At 35.9% G+C, this 15,437-nt stretch overlaps 1 protein-coding gene across 37 annotated transcripts in view; it reads right to left on the reverse strand.

Annotated features, from left to right (window-relative positions):
- The window catches only part of PLEKHA5 (pleckstrin homology domain containing A5), a 192,828-nt gene that overhangs the window by 79,894 nt on the left and 97,497 nt on the right, over positions 1 to 15,437 (reverse strand). For 36 of the 37 annotated variants that reach the window (XR_006353167.1, XR_006353166.1, XM_043965267.1 and 33 more), the window contains 2 exons: positions 12,368 to 12,472; positions 10,134 to 10,206 (listed from right to left, as the gene is read on the reverse strand). Coding sequence is in view for 35 of the 37 variants with exons in the window: in XM_043965267.1 (XP_043821202.1) it covers positions 10,134 to 10,206; positions 12,368 to 12,472 (178 nt within the window). In the remaining 2 variants the exon portion in view is untranslated. Of the gene's footprint in view, positions 1 to 8,656; positions 9,410 to 10,133; positions 10,207 to 12,367; positions 12,473 to 15,437 lie in introns of those variants that run through there. The other variant, XM_043965287.1, reaches the window with a different exon arrangement.

A 15,437-nucleotide genomic window follows, 5' to 3' on the forward strand; every position in this document is an offset into this window, starting at 1 on the left:
ATAATCTTTCTGACTGCTCACAGCACCTTTTCTTTGACCTGAAAAACATGGATTTGGGTTATGAGGATATTTCTGAGAATCTTCATGTTGGGATTTCTTTCAGAAAGTGACTGGTGGATTCTTTCTAGCACTTGCGGAAAGGGGTAGTAGTTTTGAGGGAGTTTAATGATTATCAGTTTGGTTCAATCAAAGAGTCTGTTACTTCTGGAGGGTCTTGCATGAGCTGATGATGAGTGAGATGAGCAGAACCAGAAGAACATTGTACACAGTATCATCAACATTGAGTGTTGATCTACTGTGATGGACTATATTCTTCTCACCAATGCAATGGCACAGAAGAGTTCCAGGGAACTTGTGATGGAAGAGGATCTCCAAATCCAAGAAAAAAAAAAAAAGAACTGTGGAGTATAGATGCTGAATGAACCATACTATTTCTTTTGTTTTTGATGCTGTTGTTTTTTTTTTCTATTTTGAGGTTTTTCATCAATGCTCTGATTTTTTTCTCTTATAACATGACTAATGCAGAAATAGGATTAATGTTATTATGTGTATATATATATATATATATATATATATATATATATATATATAAATAAAAAACCTATATCAGATTACCTGCTGTCTAGGAGAGGGGGGAGGGAGGGAGAAAAATCTGAAATTGTAAAGTTTGTATAAACAAAAGTTGAGAACTATCTTTACATGTAACGGAAAAAAATAAAATATTTTATTAATTTAAAAAAAAAAAAGAGTCTGTTACTTGAATAATGTCTTGCACCTCCTGAACTAAGCTGTTTATTTTCCTTCCAATTTGTCTAGCTATTTCATTTTCCTTTCCAAATGTTTTCTCTAGGTATTGAGAAGGGATTCTTAATTTGTGTGTGTGTGAGACACAGACCCCTTTGGCAGTCAGGTGAATGCTTTAAATATGCATAATAAAACACACGGGGTTACAAAGGAAATCAGCTATTGAAATATATATGTGTGTGGGTGTATATATGTATATACCCACACACATATATGTATTTTAAAAGTTCAAGGACCCCAGGTTAAGAACTCTTGTTTTAGAGTTCTAATTTTGTTCAATTGATCACTTTTAAACTCTTGCTTCATTTCTTTCAGGAATCCCATTAGAGTTAGTGGCACATCTGCAATTTTCTTTGGGGCTCTGTCTTATAGATAGGATGTGCAGTTATTGTCTTCCAAGTTCTGGTCTGGGGAATCTGTGGCTCCTTATACTAATATTTATAATATTTATCGTGTTTTCCCAGCATTACTTCTTGATTTGGGGCTTTGCCAGTCAGCCAATAAATATTTATTAAATGTCTCCTCCATTCCACGCACTATGCTAAGTGCTGGGATTACAAAGGAAGTTGACAGTCCCTGCTCTCAAGTAGCTCACAGTCTAACAAGGGAGACAATATGAAAACTGTACAAACAAGCTATAGAGAAGATAAACTGAAGATAATGAACAAAGGGAAGACTAGAACTAAGAAGGATCAGGAAAGGCTTCTTGTCTAAGCAATGTGAACTCCCAGAACGAATTGTAGGGTTTTATTTGATCTTGAATTAGATTATTTGGGGTCCTCCCACTATTTAGCACAACATCTGGCACACAGTCTGTGCTTAATAGATGTTTACTGATTACTGATTGATAGCTTCCTCCTGATACTGAGTGGTATATTTTTCAAGGACCCCAAGAGCAGCTTAGACAAATGAGCATTGATGTTGATTCAGAGCATGGCTGGGTCACTGTCACTCTATTCTGGGCCACTCAGGTTCCAGACCCTGCTGCAGTCAGAGTGACAAGCTGCAAACTTGAGGTTTTCAACACTCTCATTCTCCTGTCCCAGGTATCCAGTTGCAGAATACAAATTCCCCTATTTGCTCTTGTTCCACCTGCTGGAAGGCTTCCCTGTGCCATGTTCTCAGGCTAGGCTTTTCTAATTGGACTTCTTCCTAATTTCTATAGGCTTCTGGCTATCCCTGCACAGATCTGGGCAGGAAAGATGTACTTACTGCAGTTTCTCCTTGAAGTTCCTGATCATTTCTTAATCTTGTGCTTTTTTTGAAAAATCCTTGCTAGGGGCAGTTAGGTGGTGCAGTGGATGAAGCACCAGCCTTGAATTCAGGAGGACTTGTATTCAAATCTAACCTCAGATACTTGACACTTACTAGCTGTGTGACCTTCGGCAAGTCACTTAACCCTCACTGTCTCCCCTCCCCCCCAAAAATCCTTGCTAGAGTAGTGGGAGTTGGGATGTTATGCTCTCACTCTACCATCCTAAATATGTCCCCAAAGTGATTTTCCTACTCAATAAACTCTAGTGACACCTGAGGATCAAATATAAACTCCAAATATGTTTGATATTTAAAACCTTTCACAACCTTGATCCAACCTACCTTTCTCCAGTCACATTACACATTCCTCCTATCTGCTCACAGTATTTTCCAGCAAAACTGGCCTTCTTACTGTTCTTCACACAGGATATTCCACTTTGCATCTCTAGATAACCTCAGAGACACAAAGTCACTTAGAGTCTCATCTTTACTTAGCTGTCCCCCATGCCAGGAATGTACTTCCTCCTCATCTCTTTGCCTCAGAATCCCTAGTTTTCTTCAAGGAAAAGCTCAAATGTCACCTTCCAGATGAAACTTCCTGATGTATCACCTTGTATGCATTCTTCATATGCCTATAGACATGTTGGCTCCTCTGCTTAGACAGGGACTGTTTAATTTTACTCTTTGCATTTCCAGGGCCTATAGAACGTGCTTAGCACATAGTAAAATCTTAATAAAAGCTTGTTGATTTATTGCATTTACCACAGTACCCAAATACACTACCTTGAACATATTAGATGTTCAGTATAAATGAAAATATAGGCACGGTCCTATATAACCCTGTCTCAAAACAACATAGCATTGTTTTGTAATCATATCATTAATACACTATAATGAGAGTCAGCCTTGGAGGCACAAAGCTGTTTAGCCTGTCAGTGCTTCAGGCATCTCTCTAGGACTGTTAAGTTGCAGAAAAGGCACCCAATTGCACTGATAGTTTCCTCAGCTGGAACCAAAAAAATTAAACATCTGGTTTCAAAAAAAAAATCAGAGCATTATACTAATGGCAGTCCATCATAAGCAAATTAGAAACTAATGCCTAACACCCTTCTGGATAGTGGCTGGCTGTCCTCAGAATAATGGAAAACTTCACATTCCCACTGAGTAGGGAGGGGTGACACTGCTGATGATTGAAGGAAATCACCAGGGCAAGAGGAAAGAATTCTCTGGTGACCAGAGGCTGTAAGAGAGAGTAAACTAGAGGCAGTGCTTGGTGAAATTCAAATTCATAGCTGCAACAGCCAATGGAAAAGGCATAAAGTCCAAAGGAACAGACTGAAGTCAGGGATAATACTCTGCAAAGGTAAATGATACAGAGCAGCAAAATGATGCCGTATCACAGATGACTTCCTTGTCCCAAAGGTTATAACTGCCAGGGATTGCTAGGTGCTTCAACGCTCCCTCCAGATTCCATTGCTTTGACAAAGACAGCCCTCCCCCCTCCCCAAATCCAACATCCCCCTTCCCTGAAAGAAGCCCCCCACCCCTCCCCAAAACCTGACCAATATCAATCCAAAACAAAAAACAGTTGTCAGGTAGGCCTGAGAGAAGTACCCCCACACTCTTTCTCCTGATGCTAGAGAAATATTGTTTAGCCTAACACCATGAGCCAACTAATGAATTAAATGGCATAAGCTTATATTGTTGATTTAAGGAGAGTAAACACAAAATTTCAAGTGTAACCATGTTAAGATGTTTAACATCTTTCTGTCAGTTTTTCTAAAACAAGATATTTATTAGATTGTTAATTATTCTTTCCTACATTATCATGAATTCCCATTTTAAATTTTACTATGAAACGATATTGTCTTAGGAAACAAGAAGCAAGATTCTAAGACAAACAGAAAATAATATGAACACGGGGATAAAAACCAATTAATTTTTATATCTATCTACACATATCTGATGTTAAGAAGTACAAGATATTGGTTAAATTTAAGTTTTTCAATATAGTCACATCCAGAAATGGAAGTTAACAAATATAAATAATATGTTAATGAATTTAACATGGAAAACTACCAAGGCATTGTCTAAATTTTATTCACTTTCCATAGTCCTAGTAGCTAAAATTTCCAAAGAATATGGAAAAAAAGCTAAAGTTCAATGAAAACTAGTTTTTCTTAGTTCACACACAAAAAAACAATGACAAAACATCCTCCAATGTAAGTCAGGGCTTCTTAAACTTTTTCCACTCATGACCCCTTTTCACCAGAGATTTTTATGTGACCCCGGGTATATAAGTATATAAAATAGGTACAGATAACCTTTTACTGTTGCCAAATTTTTCAGTTATGCAACCCTACAGTTTAAGAAGCTTTGCTCTAAGTAAAGTTCACAAATATATGTAAGTGTAGGTCATTTAGCAGAAGTATATAAGTTTCTAAAAACACTGAAAGGCAGCTGAACACCTAACACTGTTATTAACAATCTAGATCAGGAATTGAAATGATTGAACACTTGGGGCAGCTAGGTGGTGCAGTGGATAAAGCACCGGCCCTGGATTCAGGAGTACCTGAGTTCAAATTTGACCTCAGACACTTGACACTTACTAGCTGTGTGACCCTGGGCAAGTCACTTAACCCCCATTGCCCCACAAAAACGAAAAAAAAAAAAATGATTGAACACTTCTCTCTGTAGGAGATTAGGTGTATGGAGTGTTATGTGGGATGTATAACATGCTTGCTTGTGTAGATTGGTTGTGTTTATTAACCTTTTATTTGTCATAAGGAAGGACTCAAAAAGTGGGGGGAAGAGGTAGTGCAATTGATCAGAAAAAGACTACAGCATTAAAAACAAAAGGCATCAACAATTTTTAAGCACAATTTAAAAATAAAGTACAATATTTTTATATAACAGCAATAAGAATAAAAATAACTAGAATTTATAAGACTTCAAGGTTTGTAATTGGGGCAGGTAGGAGGCACAGTGGACAGAGTGCTGGGCCTGAAGTCAGGAAGACTCATCTTCCTGAATTCAAATCTGGCCATAGACACTTACTGGCTGCATAACCACGGGCAAGTCAGTTAACTGTGCTTGCCTCAGTTTCTTTATCTGTAAAATGAACTGAAGAAGGAAATGGCAAACCACTCCAGTATCTTTGCCAAGAAAACTTCAAATGGGGCCATGAAGAGTCAGACATGACTGAACAAGAACAACTCAAGGTTTGCAAATTGCTTTGCATATGTTATTAACAACAACGACAACAACACCAGCTTACATCTATATAGCATCTACTATGTGCCAAGTACCACACTATGCACTTTACAATTATTATCTCATTTGATCTCCAAATCAACACTGGGAGGCAGGTTCCATTAGTATCTCTATCCTATAGATGAAGAAACTGAGGCAAAAAGAGGCCAAGAGACTTGACCTGGGTCACACACCTAGGAACATTTGATTATTTTATCCTCACAAGAATTCTAGTAATAGGAACTTGATCAAGCAATAATGGCTCAAAGGAAGTAGCAACAAACAATCTGGATTCATTAATTATTTTTTCTTTGAGTGAATTTTTATTCATGATAATTTCTCCTGTTGCCATCTTTATTTTTATCACACTAACATAAACTTCTCCTACGATAACAAAAATGCTCTTAAGAAACAAACAGAAAAACAGAATGAACAAAATCTTTTGATTATTGTTGCAGGAAACAGAATTAGGCAAATATTTATTTTACAGGACTAAAAATGATAGTCAAAACAATACATACTTGTGAAGTTTATTATTTTACATTAGAATCTGGATTAGAGAAAGTTACCAAATAAGACAGGTAGCACCAATTATAAGATTCTGAATTCTGACTCAGGGCTAAACCTATACAAGAAGAATAAAGCAGGAAAAACTGAAATGTGCCAACATCTTTACAAGAAACTACTCTTGGAAACTGCTCTCACAGAGATCCAGGTAATTCAGACTCAGCAAAGCTTCTGTATAACTTGTGGAAGAATGCATTATCAATAATTATAATTTTATGATAAATATGAATTACAAGATAGGATAGATATTTTCATTACATGAATACAAATTCAACAATTAAAGATGCATTTCTAACAATACAAATCATAAGGTAGAAAGGTGAATACTTCTGTTAAGATAAGGCTGTTCACTGAAACTTGCTATAGAATTTTCTATTGCCGTAGAAAATGATCAGCCCAAAGTTTTGTGTTTTTCTGGCCCCAGGGTTCTTTTATTGTTATTTTTGGGGTGATTGTATCAGGAGCCCCATATGTTTAATGTCTTTCCTCTGCCATCTTTGCTCTGCCCCCCTGAGATCCTGCTATAGAATTTTCTTTTTCTTTTTTTGGGTGAGGCAATTGGGGTTAAGTGACTTGCCCAGGGTCACACAGCTAGTAAGTGTCAAGTGTCTGAGGCCGGATTTGAACTCAGGTCCTCCTGAATCCAGGGCTGGTGCTTTATCCACTGCACCACCTAGCTGCCCCTATAGAATTTTCAAAACAGAAAGCTTAATCAATTTTACCTCATGGTATATTGACTTTACTACAAAAGTACTGTCACTGTCTAAAAATTGAGGACCAGTTCTTTTTCTTTTTGGCTGGGCAATGAAGGTTAAGTGACTTGCCCAGGCTCACACAGCTAGTTAGTGTCAAGTGTCTGAGGCCGTATTTGAACTCGGGTCCTCCTGAATCCAGGGCCAGTGCTTATCCACTGCGCCACCTAGCTGCCCCTGAAGACCAGTTCTAAAAGTCTATCATAGTTTGCATTCTCTCTAAAAATAATGAATACTGTATTATGTATTGGCATCGTGGAGAAAAGGGAGATTATATTTATGACTAACAATTTTAGGATTACAGGCTCAGAGATCTGGAACTAAAAGGGACCTCAAAAGCTCTCTAAAATTCAGACCTCCATGGAGAAATTAAAAAGGGAATTAAAGCCAATAGAACTTAAGGGACTTGCTCAGGGGATCAGAAGTGTTTAGTATGAAAGGAGATATTTGAAGGCATGTGCTCTGAATCCAGAGCCAATAATGTTTTTTCCATTGTGACACTATCTCCATTTTGTATTACAAATGAGATGAATTTTCATATTCTATTGGAGAGTACTGATAGTTTTGTCCTTATGCATGCCTTGAGGTTAATATTTATCTACTTCATAGTCTTGACTTTATAGTTTCACTTCTAAAATATAATTAGAAGTAAGTCACTTAAGTGCAACCATTTCATATTTTGTCTTCATGTTAATAATTATCTATTTTTCTACAGGATCAAAAGTTTTTGACCAATATAACATGGTTTTAAATATTTCACTATATTAAAAAATAAAACAAATATGAACAAAAACCAAGAGTCAGGAATATAAGATTGCCACAACAGCAGAAAAGGCTGCAATTTTGTACCTCATATAATAGTTTTGCTTTCAATAAAAAAAAAATAAGTTGAAGACTAGTTTTTTTTTTAAACATTACAGTCAATTCTGGAGATCTCACCTCCCTACTCCCCATTATGAGAACTTTATTCTAATAGAGAAAAAATAGTTAAGCAAAACCTACTACATCTGCCAGTATATTTGGTTCAAATGAAAAACAAAACAGCAGTACATAGGAACCTCAATAAAGTATTTGCTAGAGTAGAATTTTGCATATGGTGGTTTTGGACCTCATCCTAGGGACTGTGGGAACTATGTGGGTACCTATGTACCTTTTATATGAAGTCATCAAGTGGCACCGACTCCACAAAAACGAGATCAGTGCCAAATGAGATTCCTGTGTACTTTATGTCAATACTCCCTTTATAAATCTGAGATTAGTGAAATCAGATTAGTAAAATGAGATTCATGAAATTGGGACATTTAGAAACAAATGTATTTTTGCTTTTCAGTTTGTGATCTGGCATTAAACAACTTTTATTGATTCAATAGATTTTACTAACATAAAACTAGGAGAAACTAATGGATTGAATGATAGCCTTGAAAATCTAGTAAGGTAAAAATGAATTAAGGGCCAATGTAAAATCTTGTATTTGGTTCAAAAACTCAGTTTCACAAGCACAAACTGGGGGAGGTGTGGCTACAGAATAATTTGTATGAAAAGGCTCTGAAGGTTTTAGGCCTGCTAAAATCAGTATGACCCAGCAACCAAACCATTCTTAGCAGATGGGTTAAACTAGGCTGAGGGTAATCAACAGGCCTCAAACTAGTCAGTGAGTTAGGGAGATGTCTACCCCAAACATACAGAGACTTCTGGCAGAATGGGCAGATGAGAACAATTTGTTCCAACAGCCACAAAGCAGCCGAACTAGGTACAGCATAGTGTTTAGAGCTTGGTCAGGCATCAAAGATGCCAAGGTCACCACCAGTTGTCTTGACTTTTGTCCTGTCACTGGACTTTGAAAACTCAGGAAAAGAGAATAAGGCACAACTTTGTGCAACTCTGCCTCACTTAAATCCAACTCACATATGCAAGTCAAGACATCACCTGTGACGCCAGTAATCCTCTTAGAAAATGAAGGAGGAACAACAACAAAAACAACATAACTTTCTATCTCCCATCTTTATTTTTTCACTGGCTGTCTTCCATGCCTTGAAGGCACTCATTCCTTAACCTCTGACTTTTAGTATCCTTTTCTTTCTTCAAGATTCATTTTGTACATGAAAACCACAATTACTAACTTTACATCCCCAAATTACTAGTTATTTATTTTGTAGATACTTATATATACATGGAGCACTATATAGCCGAGTGGATAGAGGGATGGGCCAGGATTCAGGAAGACCTTGGGTGAGGTGAAAGTTCAAATCCCGTCTCAGATACTTATTGGCTATGTGAACACTGGGCAAGTCACCTCATTTGTAAAATAGGGATAATAAAAGCACCTACCCTGCTGGGATGCTGTAAGGATCAAATCAAATAATAGTTTTAATGTGCTCAGCACATAGGAGGAACTATATTCATGTTAGCAATGATGATGTGTCTGCTGTTGCTGCTGTCTTCCCTGATAGGTAAAATCCTCAAAGGCAGACCTGTCTTATTCTTTGTTTTCCTAGTATGGTTCCTGGTACATTGGATAAACTTAATAAATGTTTATTGAGGACTGTGTTGAGTTGGGAGTGCCACATTTTACAAAGGACAGTAATAAGATGTAGAGGATACTTGGGAGCCCAACCAAACAAGACTTAAATATGTAGCCAAAAGATTAGTGAAAGAACTAGGGATTTTAGCCTGAAGAAGGGAAGGGGGATGTGATAGCAGTCTTCAAGATGTCTCAAGTGGAAGAGATTAAACTTGTTCTACATGGGCCTAGGAGGCAGAACTAGGAACATTGGTAGAAGCTGAAAAGAGACCAATTTAGACTTATTCAACAACTTTCAGATGATTTGCTTTTAAAGAAAATTTCCTAAACTTTAGGAGCATCCAAAAGTAGAATGGGTTGCCTCAGAATGTCATTTCAGAGATTTAGAGCTGCCTGGCATCATAATTCCTATCATCCAAGCCCCTCGTTTTACATATAATGGGTTGTCTCTCATTTGAGGTTTTCAAGCCAAGGCTTGGTGAATGAATGAATGAATGAATGAATGAATGAATGAATGAAAAAGCATTTAGTAAGTGCTAACTATGTACCACATACTGTGTAAATGCCAGGATTACTATTGTAAAGAGTGCTGCAGAATGGATTCTTATTTTTTTATGCTGAATAGGTATGTTTCTGAGGGCTCATCCAAGTCCAATATCTTAAGACTCTGAACTATGCATTAATAGGAAAGAGAGCAAAATGTTGCTATTAAAATGAATTTTTTCTTTTTTCTTATAACATCTCTTTAGAGTCAAATAATTTCAGAGTTAAGCAAGAGAACATCTGCTCCAATGCTATCAATTTACAGATCAAGAATCAGAGGGTAATAGAGGTGAAATGAATTTGTCTAAGGTCACAAAGCTGAGACTACACTCCACACAAGTCTCCTGATTCCTAATACAGTTTTTTTTTTATGAAAGGTTATTAAACAGTTACAGAGTTGCAATTAGGAAACAATAGACTCTGAACTTCTGTATACTCACCTCTATAATAGAAGAGGCACAGGTCAGAAAGCACAAACCAGCGTTTCTTCCACAGCTTCATACCAGTACTATCCTGCATCAAATCAGCATGTTTTCAGAATAATTTTCATTTCCAACAATTTAAGATGACTCCTGATACATTTATAACAATGCTCAGAACCATAAAGATCAAAAGCAAAGAAAAGCCCTTATATGTGGTCATAAGTTAAAAAAAAAAAAAAAAGCTAACCTGAAGTTTTAATATAGTTTTGCCATTAAAGAACCCCACAATCAGAAAATTTCCCAAGTCTACAGAACTCTGAAGTAACTATTATATAAAGAGAGTGGTTTTATACTTTTTAAGCAATTTAAAATATATTCTTCTGGGCATATATGACTACTGGCTGGCATGTGGATAATAAATAAGCAGTGTGTACCTTCTAGCAAATCAGAAATAATAAATATGCCAATATGCAACAGGAAAGCTATGTCTATTTATATGATTCCCTCAGATAATGGGACTTAAAATAACAGTGAATAGTATCCTGAAGTCATAGATTACACATACATTCTATCAACATTTGTTTTTTAAAAACATAGTCTCTAATCAATTTTTGCTCATTTTGAAGAACAGGTTTACCATCTAGGCAACACATTTTTTTCCCTGAATAAGCTATAAACAAAGTCTACATAATGTAAATGGCAAAATCAAGGAGAAAGAATACATATTGATCCATGAGAACTTATCCTTCAAAAAGAAATGACATTTTAAATGCATTTAAATATGTTGTCATTAAATAATTTCCTTGTTGTATCTAACATTTCAAAACAATTCTGAAATTAAAGTAATAATTAGCTACTTGGGACAAAAGGAGTATTTAGAGTAGGGGAAGGTATGTTTGTGACAGGTGAAAGAACCCCTCAAAGGAAAAAAAAAGATGTTAACAAATGAACCTTTAAAAATCTGACCAGTTAAAATAAAGGTTAGTGCTTCTAGGTGTTAAAGTTCATGTACTTTAATTATAGAAAACCCAATCAGGCCTTTTTAACTTAGACACAATTATGACAAGCTTGATTATCTAGTTTGCTAGGCTGAAAGAGATGACAAGTGGCAAATCATTTAGTGTGTCTGTATAAAAGTGCGCAGGTGCGCATGCGTGCTTGTGTGTGTGTGTGTGTGTGTTCAGGGGCTATTATTTCTTTGATAGTCCCCACTGGGGAACACCAATGCCAAGTGGTTACCTTCTCTGCAACTCAGAATCTCAACTTAGCTGTCAAGAGAACTAACAGTTACAGAGATGGAACCTGAACAAAGGATTTTCTGACTTGAAGGTGAGCTCTCCATGCCACTGTTTCTAGAGGTGTGCTGATAGCAGAAAAATATAATGGTTGGCAGGTGACTCAAAACCTGAAAATGTTGACAAAGAACTTAAAAAGCAGAGGAATTAGAGGAAAACAGTAATATTTTCAAATATTTTCAATATACTTCAACATACTATGAGGTCATCATCGTACCGTTACTTTCTAATGATAAGGCTCATAAAATGCAACTTATTCCATTTAAGAAGGCAATAAAGCAAAAACTAAAATAAAACAATCCAATTTGGAATACTCTGTAACAAAATTAAAAAACACTCTGAGTACCTAAAACTAATTTTTGTATGCTCTCCATTTGTAGGGGGAATTGGTTGATTGGTTGATTGGTATCCTTCATTTTCAAAGAGGACCAAATGACATCATTAATGTTGGAGTCAAGGTACATTGTGTCTAACTGTGGCTGATCAGACCAATACAAGATTGTAAGGCTCTTCCACAGGTTGGGCACAAATATGTAGAGGGAGTACCAAATAAGATGACTAATTTGAAGTATTTCAACAACCTGTCAAGGCTGAGGTGACAATGCACATATGCATAAGTACATATATATGCTCAGGAGGGAACAAAATCTTAGCATGTTTTTCTTGTGACATTAACCAAAATTTCTGAATGAAATTTCTACCCTCACTAGATAATTCTGACACATTTATCTTCATATTTTCTAAAACTGATTACTTGTCATCTTTTCTTCTTTTCCATAAAAAGCCCCACAAGTATATTTTAAATCATTGAAAATTCTATTCTCATTTCCATTGTTTCCCTATTAGACTTGACAATCAGGAATCATGGAAAGACTATCTCCGCAAACTTCAAATTTCATTTTTATACTCATAAGATTCAATGCTTCACCTAATATTGCATAAAAAATTGAAAGGTACCTGTTTGTAAAGCCAACCTCGTCTGACAACAGGTGCATTGGGATTCCTTTTAATTGAGTTTGATCTCTTTCCAAAATTATGAACTTTTTTTGAAGACCGTGAAGACTAAATGGAATGAAAAGTTAGAAAATGAAATGCCTATAAATGTGATCGAAACATTATCCTATGGTTTTGAGAAATTTTCATTTATTTTGTAGCTTTCTTAGGTGCCTAGCACAGTGCTTTACATGTGGAAGTCATTCTAAATGTTCAATGAATTTAAATAGATATATTAAAGTACTAGAAAAAATATTTTACAATTTTTTTTTTAATTTTGGAAAAACGACACTTTAGGAGAATATAAATCCTCACTGATTGGAAAGGTAGAATGGTAAAAAAGAGCATGGATACGTACTAAGAAGACTTGAACCAGAATCCTGGATCTGCTACCTACCAACAATGTGATCTGGGCAAGCCAGTTAACCTTTTTGAGCCTCAAATTCCTCATCTGTAAAGTGTCTAAGGTCTCTTCCAGCTCCAAATTGTAATGGCTTACCATAAGATTTGTTATGAGAAAGTTTTAATTCCTTATTTATTTTAAAGAATTACAATGAAGATTTTGGTGTCTACACAGAAAGATTTTCCTCAAGGTACTGAAAGATCATAATGTTTAAAAATTAATTTGTTTTTTTTTTCCAGGGCAATGGGGGTTAAGTGACTCACCCAGGGTCACACAGCTAGTAAGTGTCAAGTGTCTGAGGCCGGATTTGAACTCAGGTCCTCCTGAATCCAGGGCCGGTGCTTTATCCACTGTGCCACCTAGCTGCCCCCTAAAAATTCATTAAATTTACTGACAATTCAGAGAACTTGCTAAGTCGTCTGAGTTATTCAAAAGTGGGGTATAGAGGGTGGTTAAAAAAAATACACACACATATTAATATATATAAAATTTAGCTTAGGAACAAAATAAACTCAAGGTCTGAATACTAAAAAGATGCCATATATATATGAGTACTTTAAGAAGAGATTTCAGAGGTCTTAGTTATAATGAGCACCAAACACCACAAACATTTTAAAAAATTAATCAGATATCACAAAAAATAAAACTGAATGTTTTGAAAGGCAAGAAATGACTAGTTACTGATGCAAGAGTAATTTTTCAACTAGCTGCCTGTGTACAGTCATACCACTGCCTGGACAGAGCAAAGATCAAAATCAAAGGTAACAAATTAGAATAAATAATAATAATATGAAGAATATACAATCCCAAGAACTCCAACAAGATCTATTTCAACAAGACATTGAGATAGGCAAAAAAGGGATACTGATAAAAGAGGTCACCATTTCCTAAGGTGGTTCAATCATCTCAAAAGGGGAGAGGCTAGAAATTACTATAATCAGCAAATATTTGCTCTACTTGCTAAGTGGCAAGATAAGATTGCCAAGGGTCATACTAGTGAAGAATAGAACTTGTGTCAAATTTTATGTTGGGAGATTATCAATAATATCATCCCATAAAACAGTAAAAAGTGGTGGAGAAAAAAATGAAGTATACAGAAAACTTGGTGAGATACCTAATGAAGCTCAATCATTCAGAATGCATTTAAGAAACTGGAAGACAAGAGATGAAAGGAAATAATCTGTTAAGATTTTTATAACCACTTTTTTTTTTAAACCACCAAGGACAGTAGAATTACCACAGGATTATAGATATTTTAGTGGGAAAGAATCTTAGATGTCATGCAGTCCAACCCTCATTTACAGATGAAGAAAGTGAGACTCCAAAAGACTAAGGAACATGCCTGTTACACATGTAAGTAACAAAAACATGATCTTAACTGAGATATACTGACTCTAAATCTCTTTCCAGCTTGATAAGACTGAGTATCCACCAAGTAGGTCTATGTTAGAGGTGACAGAGTCTTTGAGATTGTTAAAGGATTCTCAAGAAATCTGGGAATAATAAACATAATGAATACTTTGGGGGAAAAACTCCTATTACTATCAAAGAACGCTTACTGAAAAAAAATCTGAATTGTCAGCCTATGTTTGTATTTTCCTATATCTATAAAATATTAGTAAGAAAAGTTTGTTCATGCTTATAAACCATCTTTAATGACCAAACCTTTAAACTAATACTTGACTGAAAGGCAAAAAGAGATCACAATGTGATTATTGTTTGTTGACTATGGAAGAAAAAAAAAAACACACCACAAATTAAAATCATGTTTGACTGGGTAGAGTAAAATGCCCTAACCCTAATACATTAAAAATTTTCAAGATTCTTTGAAAGACCTAATAGAGAGAACTCTGTAACTTCTTTTTAAAAATAGCAAGGGGATGATTTGCTCTTCAAAGCAATTTGCCACTGTCACAGAACTTCAGGTAAAGAATCACAAGGGTAAAAGAATTCTTAATGGAGGGTGATATGCCTGAGATATTTCTATTTGTGACTAGCACAAACATTGCAGGGCTACCCAAATGAGAGCCATGAACACTCAAGAGAGTTCACCCTAACTTTCTACACAGGAAAAAAAAATTAACCACATAAAGAATGGTTATTGTTGAGATTTATGATACACAGTTGGATGGACAGCCCATCAGGAGCTTTTGTTCAGTCCTTTTTACAATCATGTCCAATTCTTACTGACCCCAGGTGGGGTTTTCTTGGCAGAGATACTGAAGTAGTTTACCATTTCCTTCTCCAGCTCATTTTACAGATGAGGAAACCGAGGCAAACAAGGTTAAAGTAACTTGCCCAGGGTCACACAGCTAGGAAGTATCTGGGGTCAGATTTGAACTCAGGAAGATGAGTCTTCAGGCCCAGCACCCACTTGGACAAATAATTTAATTTTTCTCAACCTAATCCTCATCTCTAAAATAGAAATAATAGTACCTACCTCAAAGAGCTTTTCTTTTCTATAAATTCTACAAGCATTTACTATCTACCACATGTGAGAACTGTACTAAATGATGAAGATACAAAGACAAAAGCAAAAAAAGCTCCTGTCCTCAAGGAATTAACAAGTTATTGAGGGAAAGAATATGAACATAAGTAAGTAATACAAGAAAATTTGAGGAAGTTGAGAGT

This window comes from Dromiciops gliroides, chromosome 5 (genome assembly GCF_019393635.1).
Source record: "Dromiciops gliroides isolate mDroGli1 chromosome 5, mDroGli1.pri, whole genome shotgun sequence".
Lineage (NCBI taxonomy): Eukaryota > Metazoa > Chordata > Mammalia > Microbiotheria > Microbiotheriidae > Dromiciops > Dromiciops gliroides.